Source organism: Micropterus dolomieu, linkage group LG19 (assembly GCF_021292245.1).
Source record: "Micropterus dolomieu isolate WLL.071019.BEF.003 ecotype Adirondacks linkage group LG19, ASM2129224v1, whole genome shotgun sequence".
Lineage (NCBI taxonomy): Eukaryota > Metazoa > Chordata > Actinopteri > Centrarchiformes > Centrarchidae > Micropterus > Micropterus dolomieu.
In genome coordinates, this window is record NC_060168.1 from 21,383,228 (window position 1) to 21,410,947 (window position 27,720).

At 39.8% G+C, this 27,720-nt stretch overlaps 2 protein-coding genes across 5 annotated transcripts in view; both read left to right on the plus strand.

Moving 5' to 3' along the window:
• The first annotated feature begins 816 nt into the window (after nucleotides 1-816).
• On the plus strand, nucleotides 817-5,988 carry mc1r (melanocortin 1 receptor). Of its 2 annotated transcripts, none has more exons than XM_046029921.1 (2): nucleotides 817-869; nucleotides 2,674-5,988. In XM_046029921.1, exon 2 carries the CDS (start codon nucleotides 3,246-3,248, stop codon nucleotides 4,221-4,223), a length of 978 nt encoding a protein of 325 aa, XP_045885877.1. In that variant the 5' UTR covers nucleotides 817-869; nucleotides 2,674-3,245; the 3' UTR covers nucleotides 4,224-5,988. The 2 variants fall into 2 exon arrangements, with proteins under 2 accessions (XP_045885877.1, XP_045885876.1); XM_046029920.1 differs by having other exon boundaries at nucleotides 836-950.
• Nucleotides 5,989-13,505: 7,517 nt separating this feature from the next.
• The window catches only part of def8 (differentially expressed in FDCP 8 homolog), a 24,767-nt gene continuing 10,552 nt past the window's right edge, over nucleotides 13,506-27,720 (plus strand). The window contains exons 1-3 of one of the 3 annotated variants that reach the window (XM_046029915.1): nucleotides 13,506-13,663; nucleotides 14,685-14,807; nucleotides 23,460-23,554. In XM_046029915.1, the coding sequence (XP_045885871.1) occupies nucleotides 14,699-14,807; nucleotides 23,460-23,554 (204 nt within the window). In that variant the 5' untranslated portion in view covers nucleotides 13,506-13,663; nucleotides 14,685-14,698. Of the gene's footprint in view, nucleotides 13,664-14,684; nucleotides 14,808-15,522; nucleotides 15,657-23,459; nucleotides 23,555-27,720 lie in introns of those variants that run through there. The other 2 variants (XM_046029917.1, XM_046029918.1) reach the window with 2 other exon arrangements.

Here is a 27,720-nt window from a genome sequence, read left to right on the forward strand (position 1 = left end):
ACTGCTATTGCGTCGCTTTATATTAGCCTAACTACAGCTAGCATGTAAACACAAAACGCGTCTACACGTTGATTTTTTGAGTGACACCTTAATTGACCCAATAGAAACTTCCATGCCCTGTTCACGGCCTTCAATAGCCAATGAGTGTCAGCCCACCAATTGTGCAGAGGAAGACTGGCGCTGTACACACCCACCTAACACGCGACAGTTAAAAAATATGCAAGAATATTTTCCACAGACATATTTATATATTGTCGAATACAAAAACGCCTCGCGCGGGAATTCCGGTGTTCTGTCGATTTATGCTACCTATCGAGATGTCCTACTTAGGGGTTCTGCGCATGTGTACGACCCACAAGCGTGGTTTGTTCCCACGCCCATAAATCTGCAACCTTGCTGTTGGGAATACCGTCGAGAAAGTGGCTGATCGTCAGTAACATCAAAAAGAAACCATTATTAGTCTATCAGAATATGCTACCCCTGATATCTTAAATAAAGATGGCATAATATAGTATTCCAACATGCTCCCCATATCCGTACAGTACATGTGGAGTGAGTAGTGGTGCAATATAAAATGATTCTGTAATGGGAGCATTATTTGATAGGGGATATTAGTCTATCAGAATACGCTACCCCTGAAATGATGTTGTAATATAATCAAAAAACAGAATATGTCATAATACTGTGAGAGTTATAACTTTATGGAATTGGAAAAGGGAACACATAAGGTAGCATTTTTCGACAAGGCAGAGCGACTCGATAGACTGCTGTCGATTTGCGCTACGGTAGCATTTTTCGACAAGGCAACATAGATCGTCAGAACACCGGAGAACTATGTTACACGTAATATCAGCTGAGCGCGGCCACAGGTGAGAGGGGACAACAAACACCAGCAGCTGCTGTGCCATTCATCATAAACTTTGGCTTTAAAAGTGCCGAACGCAAAATAGGTTAGTAAACATGTTTAGCCCAGCTTTGGCCATGTAACGTTAGCTTGCTTCTTGCTTTAGCTACGAGATATGAAAAGATGAACGCGCGTTTGTTTACCTGCCGAACTTGTAGTAGTCGATTAACGTAATCATTTAGTCCCACTGGCTGCCATCACGTTAATTATTAATGTTGGCTGCAAACAGGTTACAGGTTTATTGTTGATCATGCAACATTACTGTTTAATTTAGTTATAACGTTACACTGGGTTTGAGAGTCTGGGGTGTGTGTTGACTTACAGTAGTTAATAAGCTGTCATTAATTTGCACATTACATGGTTGTGCTCTGTGAAAAACAGGTTACAGCTAATGAATCCCTTTATAGCTATGCAGTTTTATAAGCAGCCTGGATTGATCGCAGCAGGTGATACAACATGCATTATAACCACGAGTGACTTGAGACTTGACTTGGACTCTAGCTCAAAGACTTGTGAGCATCTCTGACCTGAGGCTGTAACGGCTAACCTACATCACATATGTTTCACCGTTTGCCATGTGTGAATGAAGATGTCTGAACCTGACAGTCAACAAAGCCCATACATGGTTTTCATCTGGCAGAAGGAAGTGTCTCTCATGAAGTGCTGGTTGTATCTACCTGTCAAACCTCTCAGACAACATGTCACATAAGCCTCCCAGTTGGAGATTTTAAATTTTATGAATTTACTTTTTACTTTTTTCGTCACAATAAGCACAGCAGATTTTCATTAGAGATATAAAATATTAAGCTTGATTCAACCTATGGCTTCTTGGCCCCCAGACGACATCAACTTTGGAGATACTGAACAAATCACCCTCCAGGCATACTGTAGCTGTCCATACACTAACTTGGGTCCCCCAGTGAGCCACATGATAACAGTGTGACTGTACTTCATGGTAAAATGATGTCATTGTTCCTAATTCACCTGGAGCTATGATTGATGCTGTGAGAATATTTCATGTGATCCAGTGGTGGTATAGAAAGGCTTTCATATCAGTGCCACAAAAGTAGCTGTGTGAGAGTCTGTCGGATGTGACCCTTACGGAATGAAAACGTCGGCAGGTAACCAGAATTTAAAAAAACAAAAAACAAAAAAAACAACTTGAGCAAATCTATATCCGTAACATAATTATCATCATCCACCGCTCAAAAAATTAAAGCAAATATTTATTTATCCCTAGCTATTTTCTGCTAAAACTGCACTGTAATAGTGAAAAAAGCCATTTGCAAGTTGACAGAGCTCAAGGTGACGTCTTCACAGGTCAGTGCAAAACCCATTGATTTGTCTGTTTCACATTAGAGCGCATAACCTTTTCAATAAGGGCATGTGAGTATTGTATTAAGATACACTTGAAAAAATATGATCCTATAGCCTACTTTACGATTGATCTAACTTATACATTGGATTCAGTAGGCTTACTTCAAATACAGGATTTCAAAAGAAAGCGCTTTTTAAACCCCACGCACAGAAAACGTTTACAGTGCTTGGATAAGCAATGACCGAGAAAATAGGCTGACAGGTGAAGTGGTGATTCCATTGGGCATGGTGCATATAGGTGTTCTTTGAGATGGTGAATTACTATTACCGTCAATTATTGAAGTTGAACCACACTTACAGATAGGCTACTAGGAAGCAGTTTGTCATTTATCTGAATGTCAAAGAGGTAAAAGATGAAGGCTGAGCAACGCTGTTTTCCTCTCCTTTTATAGTTAGTATCAGGTATTACCGAGACAAGATCTCAGCCCAACTGACGTGAGAGGAGGAGTCCCCTGAAGTCCTTCAGAATCCAGCATCACTTTGAGAAATGTTAAGTCACAATCTCCACTTCTCGAGGTAGGCTGACATCTGTCAACGGATACGAGGAGTTTTGCGGATGGGCATGTCGGGCCCCCAAGAGAGTGAAAAATTGTGAGCGTAATGTTTTGATGGAGAAGGGAGCTATATGGATTTCCGTGCTGGACAAGTCGCATGCCTAAGAAGAAGACTTGCGGCAAGGACGCGCGCTTTTCACACGGATAAACGCGCAAACTCTCCGGACTGCTGCTGTGCGTAAATTTGAAAGTTGTTAGGGGGCCGCTTTCTGGATATTTAACAGTCAACTCGTTGATGGGTTCAACAACTGTTCGGTCGAAACGCTTTCAACTGGCTGCGGGGCAACGTGTGACTGCAACAGCAGACAGAGGGATCCTCGAAACCACAGAGAAAACTGATAAAACTTCATCGACGCTGTGGTGAAAGTTAGATCCACCTGGACAGCCTGTAAACCAGTCAAAAGTCAGACATGGAAATGACCAACAGGTCCCTGCATAACCCCTCCATCCTCCATGTGGATTTCATCCCGCTAAATTACTTTATGGAGGACAACGAAACAAACTCCACCACCGGAGAGCGAAACTCGTTGAGCTGCGTGCAGATCCGCATCCCACAGGAGCTTTTCCTGGCTCTGGGGGTCATCAGCCTGGTGGAGAACATCCTAGTGGTCTTGGCCATCATCAAGAACCGCAACCTGCACTCGCCTATGTATTACTTTATCTGCTGCCTGGCCGTGTCTGACATGCTGGTCAGTGTCAGCAACGTGGTGGAGACCATATTCATGCTTCTTAACGACCACGGCCTGATGGACGTGCACCCTGGCATGCTGCGCCACCTGGACAACGTTATCGACGTGATGATCTGCAGCTCAGTGGTGTCCTCGCTCTCCTTCCTGTGCACCATCGCGGCGGATCGCTACATAACTATATTTTATGCGCTGCGTTATCACAGCATCATGACCACGCAGCGCGCCGTTACCATTATCGCGGTAGTGTGGCTGGCCAGCATCATCTCCAGCATCCTGTTCATCGTATACCACACCGACAACGCTGTCATCGTGTGCCTCGTGACCTTCTTCTGCATCACTCTGGTGTTTAACGCCGTGCTGTACCTGCACATGTTTCTCCTGGCGCACGTGCATTCCCGGCGCATTGTGGCTTTTCATAAAAGCAGGCGCCAGTCCACGAGCATGAAGGGAGCGATTACCCTCACCATCCTGCTCGGGGTCTTCATTCTGTGCTGGGGCCCCTTCTTCCTCCACCTTATCCTCATCCTCACCTGCCCCACCAGCCCCTTCTGCAACTGTTTCTTCAGAAACTTTAACCTTTTCCTCATCCTCATCATCTGTAACTCGCTCATCGACCCGCTCATCTACGCCTACCGGAGCCAGGAGCTGCGTAAAACCCTGCAGGAACTGGTCCTGTGTTCTTGGTGCTTTGGTGTGTGAAACCATGTGCATGTAGGAAGACAACAATATCATCAGGTTATCAACACTGACGGCCACCTCTTCTTCCTGCATCTACATTGTGTCAGAAGCTGAAGTGTAACAAAGACTCTAAAAAAGACCGTGGTACACCTCATCGTGGATTCTATGATTGTTTCCACGCATGGATTTCAGTTTCATTTCAGTGTTAATTTATTTTTAAGTCACTCAGTGCACATGTTCTGGCACTGTGAAACATCATCTTAACTAGGAGAGATCCTTAGATTGGAAACTGTTAAGAGAGTCCATGGTTTACTGGACTAAATTATAGTAAAGATTATATTGGCAAAAGCCATTTATTTTGTAAACCTGTAATAGTTAAAAAAAAAAAAAGTTTTGCTTTTGTTAAATTATATATCTGAGCTGAATTTTTAACTTGTGATTAATGAGCCTGCTCATTAATGAACAAATGTCTCTGCATTATACCAGAGGTTGGATCTATGTCTTATCTATATTTATCCATATTTAAAGTAAGCTAAACTCAGTGCTTGACAAAACAAGTTTTCTGATGTAGCTGCCTTTCAACCCTCCTAGTAATTTTTACTCCGCTTCTTTCCTACTGTTTTTAAAATAACTGCCATCTTTGCGCATCTCATCATCTGATTTCTACTGACAATAACATTTACAGCTGCTAAGATAACACTTTATTTAATATAGCAATGAACTGACCAGAATCATTTGTTCACGCATGGTGCAAGAAGAGCAGGAAATAAAATATAAGAGAAAAGCATTGTAGTTCAGATTATATGATGCATCTTAAAAAAGCTTTCATGGCATTGTGTGAACTACTCCCCCAAAAATAAATGTCCGGGTGACTGAAGAACAAACATGCTAAATCACATGGGTGGCCTTGGCAGGCCTGCAGGGCATAACAGCTTTATGAAAGAAGCCATATCAAAGTTGTATTTCTGGAAGTTTGTTTGGTTCTCTGAAATGTGCATCTGATTTGTCATTTAGGCCTAGGTCAAAGAAATGTGTGCCTGATGGCCTGTGGGTAACTTTTTAGCTACAGCTATTAGGCCTGTTAACCGTTTTTTGTCTATAGAACTTGCAAAGATGTCAAAGTCCAGCAAATATATGAAACTGCCAAAAGAAAGCCTATGCTTTCTTAACAATTTCAGATAATTACATTTATGGATGCCTATAGGGGTCTATATTAAAATTAAAATGTAAATTAAAATGCATTACCATTTTAATATAGCCCCCTATAGGCTTCCGTTTACATTATCCTGAAATGTAAAATACTTTTAGATCTGGAAATTAGCCTAAGCATACTATTATTATTTTTATTATTTTTTAAATCATTTTATTTTATTTTATTTATCCTATGATATCCTATTCTTTATTGATCCAAAGGATTTGTTGTAAATAGGAGCTATACATTTTAGATTCTAATAGACTGTTTTTCCAGTAGAAAAACTGAAATGCAGTCATATATCTGCCATGAAGTGTAGAATGCTTTCTTCTCATACACAGTGCTGAGGTATAAATATTTGGGAACTTTTGTTTTAATATCATAATTTTTGTTTTTGCTTTTGGCATGAAAGTTCTTACAGAGGATTGTGAATGTACAATATGGCTATCTGTATCTGCTATTTAAATCTTCAAAAATAACAATATTTAAGGTAATGAAACCCTGAATTAACACATTTTGCAAATGCTGTGGGTATAACTTAAAAAAACAACTGAAACTGAGCAAAACAGGACTGTGTTGTACAGTTATTTTATAGAAAGAACATGTGTTATATGTAATCCTTGAAAGTGTTTACATGTTATCTATTTGTCTCAAATAAAGAGGCCAAAACAACAAGCGCTTGTGGTAAATTAATAACAGCTGCAGCATTAATCACCCTTTTACTGCAGCATTGAGCACCCTTCTATTTTCCATGTTTTTTATTTGTTATTACGTTATTTGTGATACAACACATCCTCACACCTAAAGGACAAAATAGGTTGATTGTCAATTGTCCCAAAACAACATACAGTAGCCTATATGACCACTGGAAAGTAGGCTAGCAGTCAAATATCAGGCATACCAGATGTTAAGTATGTTATGTAAGTCACATGACGTTAAACACGCGATTGATGTTGTGAAAAAGGTTCAGTTTGGTTAGATTTAGACAACAAAACTACTTGGTTAGGTTTAGAAAAAGATTGTGGTTTGGGTGAAAATAAGTTAATTGTCAACTTGACCAGCAGCAGCAATAATTAATCTGTATTTTCTTTATAGACTATAGAAAACATAAAAATATAGCTTCTAGAAATTAGTTCACTAATCAAGTTCAATGAAGGTGTGTGTGTGACAATTGATGCTTGAATATAAAGATAATCGTTTGAACATTTGAGCAAACAATGTACACTTCTCAAAAAAATAAAGGGAACACTTAAACAACACAATGTAACTCCAAGTCAATCACGCTCCTGTGAAATCAAACTGTCCACTTAGGAAGCAACACTGATTGACAATCAATTTCACATGCTGTTGTGCAAATGAAATCGACAACAGGTGGAAATTAAAGGCAATTAGCAAGACACCCCCAATAAAGGAGTGATTCTGCAGTTGGTGACCACAGACCACTTCTCAGTTCCTATGCTTCCTGGCTGATGTTTTGGTCATTTTTGAATGCTGGTGGTGCTTTCACTCTAGTGGTAGCATGAGACGGAGTCTACAACCCACACAAGTGGCTCAGGTAGTGCAGCTCATCCAGGATGGCACATCAATGCGAGCTGTGGCAAGAAGGTTTGCTGTGTCTGTCAGCGTAGTGTCCAGAGCATGGAGGCGCTACCAGGAGACAGGCCAGTACATCAGGAGACGTGGAGGAGGCCGTAGGAGGGCAACAACCCAGCAGCAGGACCGCTACCTCCGCCTTTGTGCAAGGAGGAGCAGGAGGAGCACTGCCAGAGCCCTGCAAAATGACCTCCAGCAGGCCACAAATGTGCATGTGTCTGCTTAAACGGTCAGAAACAGATTCCATGAGGGTGGTATGAGGGCCCGACGTCCACTGGTGGGGGTTGTGCTTACAGCCCAACACTGTGCAGGATGTTTGACATTTGCCAGAGAACACCAAATTTGGCAAATTCGCCACTGGCACCCTGTGCTCTTCACAGATGAAAGCAGGTTCACACTGAGCACATGTGACAGACGTGACAGAGTCTGGAGACGCTGTGGAGAACGTTCTGCTGCCGGCAACATCCTCCAGCATGACCGGTTTGGCGGTGGGTCAGTAATGGTGTGGGGTGGCATTTCTTTAGGGGGCCGCACAGCCCTCCATGTGCTCGCCAGAGGTAGCCTGACTGCCATTAGGTTCCGAGATGAGATCCTCAGACCCCTTGTGAGACCATATGCTGGTGCAGTTGGCCCTGGGTTCCTCCTAATGCAAGACAATGCTAGACCTCATGTGGCTGGAGTGCGTCAGCAGTTCCTGCAAGAGGAAGGCATTGATGCTATGGACTGGCCCGCCCGTTCCCCAGACCTGAATCCAATTGAGCACATCTGGGACATCATGTCTCGCTCCATCCACCAACACCACGTTGCACCACAGACTATCCAGGAGTTGGCGGATGCTTTAGTCCAGGTCTGGGAGGAGATCCCTCAGGAGACCATTCGCCACCTCATCAGGAGCATGCCCAGGCGTTGTAGGGAAGTCATACAGGTACGTGGAGGCCACACACACTACTGAGCCTCATTTTGACTTGTTTTAAGGACATTACATCAAAGTTGGATCAGCCTGTAGTGTGGTGTTCCACTTTGTGTGACTCCAAATCCAGACCTCCATGGGTTGATAAATTTGATTTCCATTGATAATTTTTGTGTGATTTTGTTGTCAGCACATTCAACTATGTAAAGAAAGGAGTATTTAATGAGATTATTTCATTCATTCAGATCTAGGATGTGTTATTTTAGTGTTCTCTTTATTTTTTTGAACAGTGTATATATCTTTTCTCTTTTTTAAAAGTGTAGGCTAATTGTTTTTGTGTCTAGCCTTGTGTGTGCAATGATTGGTGTAGACTATTTCTTGGGAGTTTTTGAGGGTGCACCCATAGCCACCTTGAAAATTCTGTTCAGATAGGCTACTTTAATGTTGTGTCCCAAATGTTTGTATTTTGTAATGTGGATAACTTTCTTCCCAGATCAACATAACGGCCAGATCAATACCTATTTTGGTACCCGTTACATCAACAAATAGGGTTGGTCTACAAAATTAGCGGTCTGGTTGTTTGCGTAAACAGGGTGGCCTGAGATTGAATCAAATTTCTGACCTAAATTATTGCGCCAGTCTGCCCCTGGCTGAGGGAATTTACATGGCTTGGATTTAGCAAAAACACCAACACCATGAGCTGTATCTGTTGCACTAAATGTGGTCCACAACATGTGGGGAAGACTAAGTTTGCTGTGGCAACTGGCACCACACAGTTTAAACACAACACCTTAATGAAGCACAACAGCAGACTAAAACATAAAATATGCCAAGTCAGATACATGGCATCGCAACTTCCAGTATATGAATTAGTTAAACACCATTCACTTAAAATGTGACTGTGAACTAAAGTAAAACAGCACATTGTAGTTTCTGTATTTATTACCAAAGTATTTATCAGTAATAAAGTTAAAATGGGGTAAATATGAAAAATGTATTTAAGGTGTGTGCCCCTAAACTTTTCAGCTAGGGGCTACAGTGCTCCTACTATAAATAGTAAGTCTGGAGCCCTGGGACAGGCTGTTGTGGATATATTCGTTTTCAGGTCATTCATGTAAAGGCTAAAAGATAAGAGACTGCAAAAAAGGCTGTGCACTTAGCACCATAGGATGTGTCAGAGGTGCCAAAGAGGGAGATAGATATACAGGTTATGAAATGATGGCTGCTGTTCATGGTTTCAGATGTAAACATCTCAATTCATTACACATTGTATAGGCTAGTCTCTGGAGTGTATCTGCAATATCTGATGAAGCAAAGACAGAAGACTACAACGTAACAACATGTCCTTGAATTTTAATATATATATTAAATATATTGTATATTTTTTTGGCTTCATAAAAAAAAAAAGTGCAGTGCAACATTTACTCTCAGAGGACAGAAGGGCCATTGATATATAACACAACAGAGACGTTTTTGAAACTCTCCATTTTTAAACTCATGATCAAGTCTAGTTGCTGTGCTGTAAATAACATCATTGAAGGGGATTTCCAACTGGAACAAATATAAATCCTCATCCTGTCCTCAAGGAACAATAAAGAAGAAACATCTTAATTGTTTAAAAATTAATTCATGAATTATTGGGTTTGTTGTAGTTCATCCACATGGCCATCATTGGGAAAAATTTAATAAAATTTCATCTCACAGTTTTTCTCACAGCATTTTAAGAAAGAAAGGGCAAGAGAGCAAACATTTGTCTTAAAAATGTATTACTAACTTTTATTATTATTATTGCTAACCTCTTGAATTTTTACTTAATCTTTTTCTTTAAGTTTTTGTACTGTTTGCTTGATCACTATAGTTTTATTACTTATATTTGGAACTTTTGGGCATAGCTTTTGTTTTTTCAGAGGATTATGAAAGGGATTAAAAATTAATCCAAAAATGAATGAAAGAACCCTTCAGTGCGATAATTAGTGATCTGTGTTTAAAAATAATTGATCAACCTGACTAAATAATACTTTTAGATGATAGTTGCTAAAGAGATTTTGCGCAATAGCTTTAAGTCATTTGTTGGAAATTTTTGTTATGTCTAACTACAGAGCCCTCAGCCTGGGAGCTGTCACTAAAGAAAAACGACTAAATTTAATAATTCATGTTCTTGGTTTAGGCCCTGCGGTGGACTGGTGACCTGTCCAGGGTGTACCCCGCCTTTCGCCCGATGTCAGCTGGGATTGGCTCCAGACCCCCGCGACCCTGTACGCAGGATAAGCGGTTGACCATGGATGGATGGATGGATGGAATATTGATATTGATTGTTAAAGATTTTGAACCTCTTTATCTGATAAAATATTGTAAAATATACAACATTTCAAAATAGAAACCAAACATTATATTAAAGCATTATATGGTTGGAAGAATAGTAAAACAATTAAAACAGTTAAATTGTATAAAGATTTAATTATTTTTCTTTAATGCCTTTGTTGCTTGTTACATGATACCCCTATGTAGACTAACTAGGTGTGTCATGTTTTATTATTCTGTCGTTTTATTTACTTTTGTTTTGCCTGGAGATTTTCGTATGAGATGGATAAGATTCCATAAAATCAGACGAGCATTTTTTAGTAAACAAAATATAACCTTTAGGCTACGTTGTTAACCTGCGTTTGGTGATATATGTTAGTGTAGTTTCGAAATTTAAAAATCCTACATGTTTACGGGCATAGTCACACGGAACTCACATTTGAAAGAAGGGTCCACCATTGTGCAGCAAATGGTGTTACACACCTTCAACAAGCCAGCATCGATGCTCACTCAGCACTGGAGGGTTTCATAACCCACTGCCACTCTGCACTAATTGGTTTCGGATGGTACTCATCCACTTCAGAGTGGAAGTAGGTAGGGCGAGGGAGTAGCAAGTACTTTCAGAAACAACAGTGACTGATACACCCCTGTCCCCCCCTCAGAGTTATTTCCCACTGTTTGTCATCATGCCACTTTGTCACCTGTAGATACGAGCGCCATGCTATTGAACATAATGAGCCCGAAACTCTGTGCGGAGCAGGGACGTGTGTTCAAGTGTTTTGTATGGTGTTGTTGGCAAAGGAGGGATGGGCAGTTATTTCATTGCTGGAGGTTGTTTTTAAGCCATTTTAGTTTCAAAACTTTTGAAGCCAGAGGCTGAAGATATTGAGCTTGACTGAGTGCATACGCGAGGAGGGAGGCTGTGCAGTGTGTGCAAGAGCACTAAATCACACACTGAGACTCCTCCTGGTTCTGATTGGTAGTTTTGACTCTGGAGTGGTGGATTCTTGCAAACGGCTTTAGATGCACTAGGAGGAGACAGAGGAACCTGATGTGTATTGGACTACATTCACGTGCCACCAACTGTGCTTCCAAATGACCAATAACCATTAATAACAGATTGCTAAACAGTAGGGCCTGGGGGTGTTTGATTTATAATCCTTGCTGGTCCCCGACTTTGGTTTCCTAAAGTAGAGATAGTGACTTTATTGTATTTAGGGAGTGTTTTTTTTTAATAGCAACGGTGATGCACCACTGTGTAATGGGAAAACACTGTTACACTATTTTCCTTTTAGTGTAATTTATTTAGAAAATTGAATTACTGAATTTATATTTTCTTTTGATATTGAATATTTTTATTTCATTACTTCATAATAGTAAGTAGCCAGTTGGCTAATTGATCACATGACACCCTGAGGTAAAGAGAGACAACTACCTGTTAGTAATGCTAAATGGTCTGGACTTGTATAGCTTTCATGTCTTTCCAACCACTCAAAGTACTTTACATCACACTGAAGGTTAAGGTGCTCATCAGAAACAAACACATTCAGCTTTTTTGGGTTTACTTTGCCCAAGGATACTTCGACATGCAGACTGGGGCAGCGGGGAATCAAACCACCTACCTTCTGATAAGTGGATGACTTTGATGTTCAACACTTACTGTCCGTGTGAACATGCTCTGACAATACCCTATGCCAGTTTGGACAACCACTGAACGTTATACACATCCATCTATGTGACATTGAAATCCTTTACAAATACTCTTAAAGACTTTCCATAATTGTCAGTGAAGTAAATAACATAATAAGTAAATGACATTATGAAGCAGACATAACATAGGCATGTCACTTGACTATAATTATCACAGATTAGTCCAAAGGATGACCAAAGTACTTTTCTTTGCAGGGAGCAGCACGTTTACAGTTAAGGTTATGACTTAGTCTTTATTTTGCTGCACAAAAAGCAGATCTGTTCACAGCAAGAAAAATGTCCACAGCTGCCACAACAAACATTCTCAAGCTATAAGAGTCCAAGGTTATTCATATGAAAAGAAACCAAGACTCTGACCCTTACTGATGTAACAAACAAAACAAATAAAACAAATTTCTTACACTAAGATTTCTCAGCTTTATGTTGACCCAGTGGTCTTTAAATGGATTGATATGGTTTTAAGAGCTGTCTTTCTATGTTGTAAGTGTACAATGATAAGCCCCTGCATTGCTCTCTTTCCTTATACTCTATAATGTATTTATTTTCCTTTCTTTATAAATACACTTACACTGAGATGTCAACTACAGCACGGCAGACAATATGGCAAACTTGAAGAAAAAAGCAAACTTCCAGCTCAACTGCAATAAGAAAACAGCACGGAAGGAGTGAGAGCTGTCACCAAAACAAACAGCTAATTTCTTATCATTATCACACAAGCTGTCTGTGTAGCCACCCCTTCTACCACGCAAAACCAACATTTAATTTAAGCCTACACATCACACACAAACATCACAGCACACACATCACAAGCAAAATGTGCATGTTAATGACCGTTTTCCCAAATAAATGTAAAATACACAACAGTGGCAGCAGCAGTCAAAATAATGTAACGCTGTAAAAATAAAATTAGAACATTTTCAAAATAATTTTTTACAATATAATGGGCCCAGACAGTTTCCCCTGGCAGTACCCAATGTGCACCTTGGGCATTTAAGACAGATCAAAATCCATGCAAAATAATTGTAATACTAAGATCATTTATAGAAAGTGTTTCATCTCTATTAATGAAAAGATAATTTTCAATTTACTAGCAATTAGGCAAACTAAATCTATCCTAAGTTCTGAAAACTACATTTCTGAAAATGTCATTAAAATCTCTGAATAATACAGGCTATGAACATTTCCTTTTAATCATCATCTCCAGTTGATGTCCATCAGCTGTTATTAATAGATGTCATGGCATGTAGCTGCAAAGCATTAAATGCAGAAGAAATAAAGTCCTACCATGACATGTAGTCTACACTTTGAAGGTGATGTTTTTTATTTCTGAGATTACTTCAAAGCTATTTAATAGCTCTATTTCAGTGAAAGGGAAAGAGACAGAACGTGAGGTAAGTGTATTTTCGAAATAAAAGCATAAAACATTACTTCCATAAGCCAGTGTAGCTTAATGTGCTATATTTACACAAGAGACAGAAGTATTCTGTTCAAGTACAGTAACTTATGAAAAAGCATTCTAAATTTCCTCACATTAATCACACAATGCTACTGCATGGCAGCCATGAAGGTTTTTGTTTTGGAAATATTAACCGGAAAGAGGTTTTTAACAATGGATGACTTGACTGTTTTTGCTCTTACAATGTTGCTGGTGACAAAACAACACGGGGAGAACTGTTTATATTAACTACAGTCGTCGACTATTGGGTATATTTTACAACAGTCGACTCCTTGGTGATAAATAAGGTCAACAACGGGGTAAGATTCCGACTAGACCGACCCGTTAACTTAGCTAACATTAGCATCCAAACAGATGGTTTGTTTTGAAAGCTAGTTAGCTAACGTTAGCTGGCTGTTGACATCTGTGTAACGTTAACGTTATATTGATGTTAATGTGTTAATAATGAGTTAATATTCAATATCCTACATGTTTAGCCGTGATACTCGAAGCATAACGTTAATCAAGGTTACCGCTTTATAGAGGAGGACTGTCAACAGCAGCCCTGATGAAACGTTAGGTTATAACAGTTAATTGGTGATGTGAGGCTTAAAACTGTGTTTGTAACGTTATCACATTATTAACGTTATAACGCTTTGCAGTGTTTTCTAGCCTGATCGATAAATAGTGAAGTAAATGTCTGTATTTGGATCATTCTTTAGAAATTACTTCCTGTTAACCAGCTTTGCAGCAGCCTGCTAGCACATTGGTTTTCATAGGAGTGCTGTGGTTTTAATTTCTCTGCCATTGTAGGTTTATTGAATAGCATCACCACAATACTAGCATACCGTTTTTATCATGTCGTTTTTATTTCATGCACCACCGCCTCTTGGGAACATGTTTTGGTCATGCTGTTTTTGTTTTTAAAAGAGCTGTGGAGCAGTTTCTTAACCTCTTGATATAGCAATGCATTATTCAATTTGAGAATCTGTAGCCTAAAATGAGGTGTCATTGTCAAAGTTAATTTATTAACTTAGTCAAAGGGAGAACTACTCAGCCTGTGAACAGTTGTGTAATGTCTGCTGATGTCTTCCTTGGCTCTGGAGTAGCTGGAGTAGTTGTAAAGTCTGAGAAAATAACCCTAATGATGGGAGACTTCAAAGTTTTAAGTATGTATTGTGACCAGGTTTAAAGATGTTGCAGCACAGTTGAATTGGGATGTAAATGGGAAGACAATGCATAATTGGATTCTATTAAAAGACGACCATTACAGTATCTGATTTCCTGCTTCACTTCAGAGTATTTAACCAGTGTGACTGTAATGTATTTTGTATTCCTTAGATGTAGCCAATGAAATGGAGTATGATGAGAGACTTGCACTTTTCCGCCAAACCCGCCTCAATCCCTTTGATCGTGGAGAGGAAGAAGATGGTCTCCAAGAAGGCAAGACGCCTCCACAGCAAGGTAAAGTTTACAGAATTGGCAAATTTGCACCTCACTGATGTAAATTTTGACTTTGGCTAGGAAGTGTGTCTAGTCTACACTGGCAGACATCCAGCCATCCCTTCAATATTCTGTTACGCTCTGAAAAAATGTCTGGTTTGGAAGACTGTGAAAAGAGGCCAGTTGATTTGGGATTTTATTTGCATTTGTTGTGTAAAACTAACATATGTTTGCTGCCTGTGGTGTGTCATTAGGAGGATAAAATTTATAGATTTTCTAGACATTTCCCTTACTAAACAGATAGGAGCTGCACTGGGAGGTATTTTTTGAGGTCATGGGTTCTGTTTTTCTAAATGTCACTTTAGTTGCAGATGTAAACTTACAATGGGGCTGCTGGGTGCTTAGATTATGTCACTATGGCTCATTTACTGTATGAAGCATTGAATCCCTTGTGAAACTGATTTTGACAAATTATTTCCCCCAAATATTTACACAGGCTAAACAGTTTTTGTCTAGTCTAGAACTAATCTCCATAACATAAAGAACAAGAACACTGGGACTTTTGTAAGTAATTCTTAAGCTTTTGGAAAAGGAAGTAGAAAATACTGTAGCTCAACCAGAGGAAACGAAAATTGTAACTGTGAGCAGTACTTAAGTAACACTTCCTGTATTTTAGGATTTGGGAATTAAATGTTTTTGTTCGAACAGTTTGACAGGCAAGCCTGACAAACAGGCAAGCCTGACAAACTGTTAGCAGGACTGATTTCACTGGTGTCATCTGTGTTTTTTCATCTGGGTTCATTGTCATCTCTCTGTCTGGCACTGAGAAGCTGAATTCACTCAACATGTTTTGTTCTGAGGTGTATGCAGGTAACAACCGCATTTGTATTCATTTTGTGAGTTAGATGGACATTAAGTTTCTTTACTATATATCTTTTGATTTGAAAGATTATATATCTAAGGCCTGTATGTGAAGTTATAGTAGTTGTGATCATATTGTAATTTGAGTGTAAATTTGTCACAGATTAGTGTTGACAATTAACTGTATATTGCTTTGCCATTTTTAATTTTGGTGTCTCCCTTTTCCAGTGGTGGAAGAAGTACTAAATTTTCATACTTAAGTAAAAGTACAGATACCACATGAAAAATGTTAACGTTACTAAAGTAAAAGTAAAAAAGTACCTGGGTCCGTATTACAGAAACTTCTTAACCAGGAGATCCTATCCTAACCATGGTAATAAAGGTTAGGAACTGATTTAGGAAAAAGACCATTACAGATTAACAGTTCCTAAGTAAATATTCCTTTCCAAACTAAAGATAGGAAGATGCAAATGTCACCCTGGATGCAAATTAAAAAAATGCACTATGGAATGTTCTGGGTGAATACGTGTATGTATATAAATAACTGTATTGTTTTTATTTATTTTTTTATTTTATGTGTTCGAAACAATAAATTACTTCGCACCTCTATAACGAGAGACAGGTGCGTCGGAGGGGGTACAGCTGAGTCAAACGTAACAAAGAAAACTCCCGCACACTGTCTAACTTGCAAAAAGATTGTATTGACACAACGTTTCGGTGCTAGACCTTCATCAGGCAAATGATGTTACTAAGTTAGAAGCCATCTTTTGTAGGAGGTGACTTGTTTGAAACACACCAATCATCTACTTCTTCATCAAGTAAGGCAACCATTACAGAAACACTTCATATTTCCATGGGATGAGTGTAAATTTCTGTGTACTGAATGTTGATCAAAACAATATCCTAAACTGCACTCATGAACAGACATGCTCTCAAATCTTTCTGGTACCTTCTATATCGCTATAGACAAATAGCTTAGACAAAATATCATAATAAACAACATTAGATAAATAGAGGAAAAATAGAGGAAAAAACATCAAATATGGCCCACATATGGCCCAAAAAAAATAGGTCCAAAAGACAACACTATCAAACTTCAATATAGATTTAGACTGACAATGAAATTTATAACATTTCTAGAAAAAACACAGTAAATGTTACAATCTCCACATTATGTATACAACAAAAGACTTGTGGCATCAGTGCATACATATATAAATGAACACAATCAACAGGACACTCTATTTTTTGATGGTCCTGATAATATATGTACATACTCATACGTATCCAGGACTGTTTTGGGTTAAAACAGGGGAGCCCTCAGGTAAATCTTAAGTAATAAATACACAGCCTATATAGATGTTACCATATTTTAATATAGGCCTACACTTATTTATATGTTGTGTGTGTAGCAAGAAGGAACTACAAATTTAATTTCGTTATGCAGCCTTGTGCTGTATAATGACTAATAAACCTTGTACCTTGAAAAGTGTATTACAGAAGCATCCTAACTTTGTAAAATCTTAAATAAACTCTCCAACTTTAGGATAACTGTTAAGCTGTCCTAACCTTTACTTTTCCACCAGTTAGTGTTTAATCCACCTCGTCGCTCTTTTACTGCTTTTACAAAATCAACAAAATTTCAACAGGTGGAACTTAATTGATTCTAACGATGTGTCTGATGACAAAACACTCGTTAGTAGAAAGGCTGTAGGTGATGTAACGCTAGATAACGTCTCATTATATAAGATAATGTAAAGGCTTGATGTAACAAAACCTATCCAAGTGCAAGTATTTGATTTGATAGGAGATCGTTAAATTCAAGAAATACATGATGACGTTAGCCCACAGCCTTTATTATTATTATTATTATTTTATTATTATTTCATTATTAACTTTCCCCAGCAGAGTACGGGTTTCTGCCGGGGTCAGTGTGGGAGCGCAGGAGGAGCCACCAGCGGTTTTCCTCTGCTCTCTGGACACAACTGCTGCCTTTCTCTTCGTACCACTTGTCGATAGACTTATTTTCTTTTTGATAGAATCAATGCTCCGCTGGATGCCGGATATGCGGCGGTGACTGTGTCCGCTATTTTATCCTACTCTCTCTCTTTAATCTCCCCAGTTAAGCGTTCCGTGAATTTCAATGATAGTTGTTGTTTCTGCTTCATTTTCAGTGTATCTTTCATTTAAAAAAAACGACCAAAAAACAGCGATTAAAAAACGTTTAGCTCGCGAGATGAGCAAAGTGGCATTGGTTGCTAGGTAACAGACATAAAAGTTGATAACCGACATTGTTGGATTGAGTATTTAGGATTTCCTAACCTGAGATAAGATAGGATTTGCTTCTGTAATACCAAAATGAGAAATATCCTATCTTAAGCTCTTCCTATCTTAACTTAAGACTTAAGATAGGAACTTTCTGTAATATAGCGCCTGGTTTTAAAAATACTTAAGCAATCAAAAGTAAAAGTACTACACATAAAAATCTCAAGACGGGTTTGAATACAGCATTACAAGTTATAGTGAATCACAATAAGGAAAACTGAGTCGCAAGGGGACAAGTGGATATTTCCTATATGTGGGGAGGATAAGGCCCCATCCACACTACTCCGTTTAGTTTACAAACGGAGAATTAAAACGAATACGATCTCCGTCCACACCAGCGTTTCGGCTGCGTTTTGGAGTTGATCTCCGTCTACATTAAAACGACTGAAAACGCACAGCTAGGACCCGTTCTGGTGCACTGGGCATGCGTGTGCCAGTGTAAACATGAAGCAGATGGTCTATTCCGTAGTTACAGAAGATTTGGTGAAAGAATAAATAAATACAGACTAAGCAGACTAATCAGACCAGTTTTTTTTTTTCTTTTTTTTTTTGTTGCATGGATCAATAACGAGCTGGGACTGTTACTGAATGTAACACGGGAGTGTGGCGGCAGAAAACAGCGTGGGTGATGTTGCAAAGTAAACAGCGACATGCACAGTACAAGTGTAGGCAGATGATATGAGATGAATGGCAGATGAATGTTATTTGCATGGCACAGAATATTTTAATAAAAATATGATGTCAAAAATCCGGTCAGCAGCATTGTGTTTCTGCTTTGCAAGACCCAATCAGAGAGCTGAGCGTGAGCGTCTGCGTCATCGTTTCTAAAGTCCGCCTGTCTTCACTAAAACGCCCTCCGGAGTTTTGAAACGCAGCGTTTCCAAACTTCTCCGTTTTAGGTCTTCGTTTTCATGGTTGTAGTCTGGACGGGAGGTGCAAACGTAGCAAAAGGTCTCCGTTTTAATTCGAAAATGCAGTAGTGTGGATGGGGCCTAAGTCTGCGTCATTGCTCTGCTGTTGTGGTAGTATCCCCTTCAGACCTACAGACAGACACAGAACCCCATTTGGGACTTTGGGTATGTTAAGATAAGACAAGGAAGCGAAAACCAAAACTAACTGAAACACTTCTCAATTCACAATCTCACCAAAAATCCACACGTTAACTTCAGCACCTCTCATAAAGTGCAACGCACAGTCCCAAACAGGGACTCCAGACTCTGTGCGCTAACTCAGTTCTCATGAAGTCTGTTAAGACTGGGGGCCAATCTGCTGGGTCATTTGGTGGAGAAGCAAGTGTTCCATTAGGGTCTAAGCTGCTTGTATCTGATTCTGGCTGCACATCTCTGGCTGTGCTCGTACTGGCTGAGGCTGCCTGTGTTTCACCTGGGTCTGTGTGACCTGCTAAAAGATTCGGGACTGGGTCTGTGCTGGTACTGGTTGAGGCTGGATGTGGATCAGCTGTGCTTAAACTGGCTGACTGGCTGGAGTCTGTTCCTGTACTGGCTGATGATCCAGCATCTACTCTGACAGACTTAACCATAGCCCCTGTAAATTATAGATATTTTCTTCAGCTGCATCAGGCTCATTCAAACTGGCTCGTCTAGGTTTCGTACTTTTGATACATTTTAAAGAGGTGGTATTATGCTTTTTGGATTTTTCCCTCTCCTTTATTGAGTTATATATCTTTTATGTGCATGTAACAGGTTTCCAAAGTAAAAAAGCCCAAAGTCCAGCCCAAAGGGAGTTCCCATCTCCCACAGAAAACTCTGCTCTGAACTACTTGAAAACAGCTTGTTTGTATTCCAGCCGCTTCCCTTCCATCATTGTGACGACATGCGCCTCATATAACGCTCGCCAAGCGTCTACTCCGACACCCCCTCAAAAACACCGGTGGAAAAACACTGAGCTACAGAACACACCTCCTCTTCCTTCCAGATTACCCTCTAGGCAGTCAATGGACATAAAGTTATTACTATGATGTAGAGACAGAGCTCAGTTAAAACTTTAGGGCCCGTGTCTTAGACGAAGTGTTTTTTTCTGACGCCAGCGTCTATTTTTAATTCATTGCAATGGGAGTGCTGCGTTTTTCCAAGCTGGTAAAAATGGGAGCAGCGTGACGAGGCGCTCAGTGTCTTTCCCGCGCTGGGCGCTGAGCTTTTTTATCCGGTCGCCGAGAGTTGAAAAATGTTTAACTGTCACTTTTTACCGAGCTGTCCAATCACAGTGCAGCAAAATCTCATGAACCCAAGTACGGACAGTCTGTGCTCTCATGTTTCAGCCTTCTCTTCATGCAGAGCAAAGGCCAGAGCAAGTAGGCCTACATACTTTGTGGTGACATTTTTACATTCACTAAAATTAAGTAGGCTACCCTACTTGCAACACATCGCCTCCACGGAAATGATGTATCATAGCAACCACAGCGTCTCGAAAAAAAAAAAACTGCACCTCCAAAACACATCCTAGTGCTCCCAGCTAGGCGTTTTCAGAACCGTAGGTGCCGTTTTCAGCTGGGAAAAACGCTTTGGTGGACACGGGCCCTCATGGATGAAAGATACATTTGTTACAGATTAACTACTCACCACTCTGAAACTATTGACAAGCTGGTCAGCAACATGTACAGCTGAACCGAAGCCGTGTTTGCTTCTCGCTGACCTGCCCTTCTCTGCTTCTGATTGGCTAGTAGTCCTTAACTAGGAACTGCGCATGTGCAACTCCCAACAAAGATCATTTAGAGACAAGATGTATCAGTCCATAGCTAAAACGAAGCGTTCAACACAGGGTGAAAAGAGGAGCTGCAGCAATATGCAATATGAAAAAAAATATGGTGTTTTTTGAAAATTAAACCATGTAAACCTGTTCTGGTATAACCCCTAAATAAGATTTTGAACCTGAAAAAGAGCATAATATGATCTCTTTAAGATATATAATACTATTTATTTAATGACTAAATGGGTTTGGGTATAAATGGGTTGAATATGTGATGCTTATTATTTACTGAGATGTGCATCCATATTGCCCAGTCTACCCCGCTATTATGTCTTGCTGCTCAGCTGGTTAGCAGGACGGACAGACAGAGAGATTCACTGCAGCTGCACATTAGGGTAAGTGTGATCTGCTGACTTGGAGAGGAGAGAACACAAGTATACCTGACTGCTATTCCCGCACTTCACTCTCATTGAGTTTATTTATCTTCTCGTGCCTAGAAGGATAGTCTCTCTCTTCATCCTCTCTTTTAAACAAACAAAAAGGTTTTAAACATATGCGTTGACCTTTGACAGGAAAGAGAGGCGGGGCTGTCCAGCTCTGCGCTGGACTGTCACTGCATATGCCAGTGTCTCGCATCAGCTGGCTGAAGTTGATTTGCGCATGTTCGCACCTGCTCGGCTTTATCAGTTTTACATTTGTTTTTCAATGCTGCTCCACTCAGGTACGCTCCATAGGCTACTAATACCAATGTAACGAGGTCTCGTGTAGAATGTGACGGAGTTAAAAGTCAGACAACTAAATTAAAACATATATACAAATAGTCTGTTTGGAACAATAATGCGTCTGATATGTTTTTACACACAAAAAAGTATAATTTCCACATTCAAATCTTTAAAATGGCATCTACGCCTTCTAGCTCAAATTCCAGAATCTTTAAACATGCAAATTGTGTTAATTTCCAAAGTTTTTCCACTGGACACAAGATGTCAGTCTCTTACTTCTCAGTGTATGTGCACTGGTGGCTTCAAGTTTCTACATCACACTTGTACAAGTTGAAAATTGGATTGGCTTCCAAACTATTTGTGATGTCACACATCATGCGTGCAGGGTCACACCTTAAAATCAAAATTTCAAAGAGCACAGAAACTTTCCGCTTTCAGCAGATGAATGTAAACAGGCTTTTAGTCAAACAAAAAAGTGTTGCTTGTATATAACTCAGTCTAACTCAAGGGTATACACAGGGGCAGAAACAATGGAACCCTTTACAGTGTATGAGAAGTAGGGGTCTGTAAAATAACCACAGTTGTTTCACACACCTCTTACAAAGTTTAACAAAAACAGTAAAGAGTATTAAGGTAGTATTTATCAAGGTATTTTATTGGACTGTAGTAAGCTGTACAGTGATGTTGTCCTCTTAGTAAAATGCACAGTTATTCCCATTTTTGTGTTATCTTGCTGTATGTCTAAATTTAGCCTCTAGTCCTGCATTCTGTTTAAGTTGGACTCATCAATATTTTTTACATTAACCATGGATAATACATCCATGTGCCTTCTCCAGCACCAAGCGTCAGACAGACAAAGTTAGCATCTAGCTGCTCAACATAGTGGAGCATTTAGCAGATCAAGAGCCAAATGTCTTTCTCAGACGTTGGTGGAGATCAAAATAGACATGAATGCTTATCCCGGGCTAATGTTGCTCTGTGTCTGCTGGATGTGTAAATGGGATTTAGTTCACTATAACAATTTTATAAGGAGTCAGATGTTGTGGTTCAGTACTGTACTGTCCAGTTCATGTAATACTGCCTTGATAGCGGATTAAACAGAAACTGCAGCGGCAGCCATATTGGTTGTTTAGGAAAATGTCTCAACAGTACTCCTCTGTCAGTCATCGTATCAAACTCGCTCCATATTAGATAAATGGTTCCAGGATCCAGGACAGATAGAATGTCTGAATGGGAGAGTTCCCAGATTCATACAGAACAGATTTGTCTGGTTTCCAGGATAGTAGTTGTCCATATATAGAAGAAGAATGCTCGCAATTTAATTGATTTATGCAACAGATTGATTGATTGTAAATATGTAGATGCCTAAGCACTTCAAAGTTTGGTTTGCAGCAGGTTTAATGAATCAGCTTTATTAGCCAGGTATGTGTCCACATAAGAGGAATTTGACTCAGGATTGTACATTGCTCACGATGTGCTTACTCATACAATAATACAATAATAAAATCAGTCACAGGCTACTGTATAGAGAACACATATATATATATACAAACTATAAAAAAAACAATATAAACAGATTGAGACAATAGTGCAATCATCAGAGTGCAAAGGATGCAGGAGTAAATTATTATCATTATTATTATTATTGTTATGTCGGAGGTGGATGTGAGATACAGGTATACATACACATACATGCTTACATGTGTTATGTACTTGAGGTAGGTGGATTTGGGATACAGTATATACACAATATGACGATAAAACAATATGAACAGTATGAACAGCACTGAAATAGAGAATGATGAATAAATACAGTAGGAGTGGCTTGGTTACACATTACCACGACTGATAAGACAGTTACCTCTGATTCCTTCATTTGTCCATTTTCAGCTTCTGTTCTTCTTGACTTCTTGAGTGGTGAGTCAGAGTGTACCGATTGTCTTGAGTGACCACAGTCGTGTGTGAAATTAGCATGCATGACTGAGTGCAGTTACCAGACCATAGTGTGTGTGTGCTTACATAAAGAACTGTGCTTCATGCAACGTTGCCCTCTTTTCAGAAGCAAGGCCTGAGCTGTTTTCTGCAAGCAGAACCCACAGTTCAGATCGGACCATGGACCTTGGTCTAGCTGAGGACCACTTCTCAAGGCCTATGGTAAGTAAAGCAATGTTGCTGTCTGCCTCAACTCAACACTAAATGGAACTGTTTCATATTGTAAAACTGACAGTATTTGAAAAATAAACAAGAACACTCAAGCCCTTTACAGGAATGGCCAAAGCCATCTCTATTTTCTGAGGAGGCTGAGGTCCTTCAACATCTGCCAGACAGTGCTGAGGATGTTTTATGAATCTGTTGTGGCCAGTGCTTACCTGTTGGGCTGCAACTAACGACTATTTTGATAGTCGATTAATCTATCGATTATTGAAACAAATAATCGACTAGTGTAGCTCTACAGTTTGGCGTTGGTTTGATGACTTTGGATCATGACATGGAAGCTATTGAAATAAATGATGATTTTCCCATAACACTATTTTAACAATTGTAATTTATTATCGTCACCGGATCCTGGGTGAATGTCTGTCGAGTATCCAACTTAAAACTAATTTCACCGCGGTTAATCTTGCACACTCGGCAGCAACACGTTCTCCAGCTGGGAACGTCGGCATGAGCGATGCATCGTTTGATTGTAAAGTCAGGGCGCATCCGGAACGTGAACGCGAGCGTTGTGTATCATAATTATGTCCTACTCACAGCACCAGTACTGTAACAATCAAATTGACCAACTGTATAGAAAACGTTTCAGCTCATAACCTGAAGTAACACGGCTTTAACGTGAAGCTAGCTCGCTAACTAGCTAACTAGCTTACAGAGACAAGCCTTCATCATACACATAGACACAACGTTATGAGCCTCCTCTTCAGATGCTCCGGTGTTTCCAGGAGAGCTCAGCTTTGCTGCAGTTCACAACCTTTCTGGCTGAGTGAAGAGTGAAATGCTGCCACAGTCTGGAGGTTTTAGGTTGTGAAGGTGTTGCTGCAGCTCTGATGTTGTTTTAGTAACTTTAACATTACTGTTCACATCACTTTACTCTGTTAAGCTGACGGTCTCGCTACGGCCCGATGACGTCATCAACGAATCGATGAATAAATTCGTTGGCAACAAATTTAATAATCGATTTTTGTTGACTACGTCGATTAGTTGTTGCACCCCTACTAGCCTGTTTGCTGTTGCATGCTGGGGCAGCAGGTTGAGGGTAGCGGACACTAACAGACTCAACAAACTGAATCGCAAGGCCAGTGTCATTGTAGGGGTGGAGCTGGACTCTCTGTCAGTGATGTCAGAGAGGAGAATGCTGTCCAAGCTACATTATGGAAGCATATAGGGGACTAAATTAAAATTATCATGCAAACTTGAAAATGAAAATGTAATCCCACAATAACAATATAATTTTCCACATATGTATGTGTTATTAAAATGAAAATGCAATCATTTTCATTTTCACATACTTGTGTGAGCATTCTAGGACCATATTAAAATGAAAACGGAAACAGCATTTGACATTTCATTTTAAAAGACTTAGTCTGCTCTATAGTGGACTATATTCAAATGCAATGAGTGAAACAGCGCCCCCAGTCTATTGCATTGCATTTACAAGCAGCTTTCCAAGGGACACAATGAAAATGAAAATGCAATCTGTCAGTCCTCTCATCAAGGCGCGTCCTCAGTTAAGACTTCACTTCCTCTTCAGTTGGAAGGCCACTGCAGGTTCTCATGGTTCAGTTCTATATCTACCATTACACAACACTAGGCTGTAACTTCACAACCAAATGAAATCTGTCAATCGAACAGCTCAAGGATGGATCTATACCGACTTCAAACTTGGAACCTGTAAGTGTTGCCATTTCTATGTAGCTTTTCAGTTTTTTTGAACACTTGCCTGTTGAATTTGGCGTTAGCATATTCTGCAGCTAATGTTGCTAACTGTAAAGTCAAGCTGTTTCTGTTGTGTATTGTGACATTAAGCCCACACGCCGTCGCCTGTCTGTGTGTCTGTTGCTGCAGTATGTAAGTTTACCTGGTCGATGCATGGCACGTGCAAAAAATATTAACTTTAAAATATTAACAGGTTGGCACAGGCATCCCCCGCTGCCACTTGCGGAGCTCCTCAACTCCAACAATATTCAAGCACGTTTTTGTTCCACCATCACTTCTCGTAAAACTGTCAATATTCGAAATCTACACAGCTGATTTCTCACCTCAAAACTTCTCAGAAGTGGATTTAGTGATGAAATTCCATACGAACACTGTAAAATATAAAACTTTCTGTTGCTGGCCTCTGTTGGCGCACGTAATGATGATGCAGTGAATAGTGAATATTCTCTCTGACCAATCAGCAGTCTGTCATGTTTTCACGTTACATTTTAGTATCCCTCAGCTCGCTTGGAACCTCGACGGAGGTGAGGTGATACGAAAAAAAGTATCTGGAAGCAGGTACAGGTCCAACATTTCTACAATGGAAAACCAAACAAAGGCGAGTCGAGCCAAAGGGCCTCCGCTCAGACTAGCTTGGTTTGAGGGCGTGCCTGACCCCGCTAGCCTTTATGACGCGTTTTCATTGTGACGTCACAAGTAAAGGAACTGAAGGGCTGGACTACAAACGAGCTGTTTTCAAGCGGTTCAGAGCAGAGCTTTCTGTGGGAGATGGGAACTCCCTTTGGGCTTTTTCACTTTGCAAACCTGTCACATGCACAAAATGGATATATAACTCAATAAAGGAGAGGAGAAAAGCCAAAAAGCATAATACCACCTCTTTAAAAATGTTCAAATGTAGATTCAGTTTGAGATAATTTGATATAATTTATATTATGAGCTGTCAAAACTATAATAAAGTTTTTGAAATAAGAAAATGTCTTGTCTTGCTTACACTACTATTCACTACTATTAGTAAAAGTTTTTCATAAACCCTTTGTAATAACATGATGTCTTTGTAATACCACAGGTCCCGTAATAGTACATTTAAAAAAGACCAAACCTCAAAAATAAAGCACTTTATTCATGGCCAATGAAATGAAAATTTAAATTGGGTATTTAAAATGCACAAAGTAGCAAAGCCACAACATTTACAGAAACTGTCCAGATCATGTCCCATCCGGGACACAGTGGTCATCATGACGCGTCTTCCTGGGGATGCTTAGATTGTTCTGATGCTGCTGACCGCTGTGTTGTCTTCCAACACAGTAACAGCCAGTGCGCTGCAGCAGCACCAACCGGAGTGCCAGCGTTTCTATTTAAACTCAAACTTAGTAATTCTCGTTTGCTTGCTGGAATTCAGAAGAGGATGTTTTAGTTAACAAATGGACTACCTGCAACATATGCAAGCAGATCGGTAGATTGTTACCAGCACATGGTCTGTTCAGACTCACATTACAGCAAAGTACTAACCTTACAGTGTTGCGACTGCTCCTAAAATGACTCACTAAACATTATACTCCCTCTTGTGGTAAAAGTGGGAAATAACGTCTACTTTATGTTACAGAAAAATACACAAGGAAACAAACATTGTTAATATCAGTATTAACATGAGTTCTACAGCTAAGTACAAACTTGTACTTGAGGAGGAGGGAGGAGTCCTCTGTTGTCTTCTGTCAGCCTGGCAGGAAACACCTCTGCTGGCCTGTCTGCAGGAAACACTTTAACCTTAGTCCAATATCATCTCAAGTGTGTAGTTATGATAATGGTTTTGCACTGTTCATAGCTGTAACTATTACAGCTATGTAGTTGATATGACAGACAGACTGACTGTTCCTATAACATTAACTTTGACTGAGCTGCGGTATTGTCACTAATACTAGTATTGCAGTAATGTGAAGTATATCTCTGAATGAGAATGGGTTTGTATTAGCCTGGGCTTGACACTGCCCAGCAGGACACTGATGCTTTCGGGTATAAGCAAGTTAAAGTTTTTTGCACATGCCATGCATTGACCAGGTGTGGGCTTAATGTCACAATACACAACATAAACAGCTTGACGTTACAGTTAGCCACATCCATCCTTGAGCTGTTCGATTGATAGATTTCATTTCAATTTTACCTAAATAACACATACATGTGTGTATGTGGAAAATGATAATGTTATTGTGGGATTACATTTTCATTTTCAAGTTTGCATGATAGTTTTAAATTAGTCCCCTATATGCTTCCATACTACATGTCATCTTGGACAATGTCTTCTACCCACTCCATGATGTGCTGCTCAAACATAGGAGCACTTTCAGTGCAAGAGTCTCCCCCCCCCCCCCCCCCCCCCCCCCCCCCCCCCC

Coding starts and splice junctions, on each gene's coding strand:
- mc1r (XM_046029921.1), top strand. CDS start 3,246: ATGGAAATGACCAACAGGTCCCTGCATAACCCCTCCATCCTCCATGTG.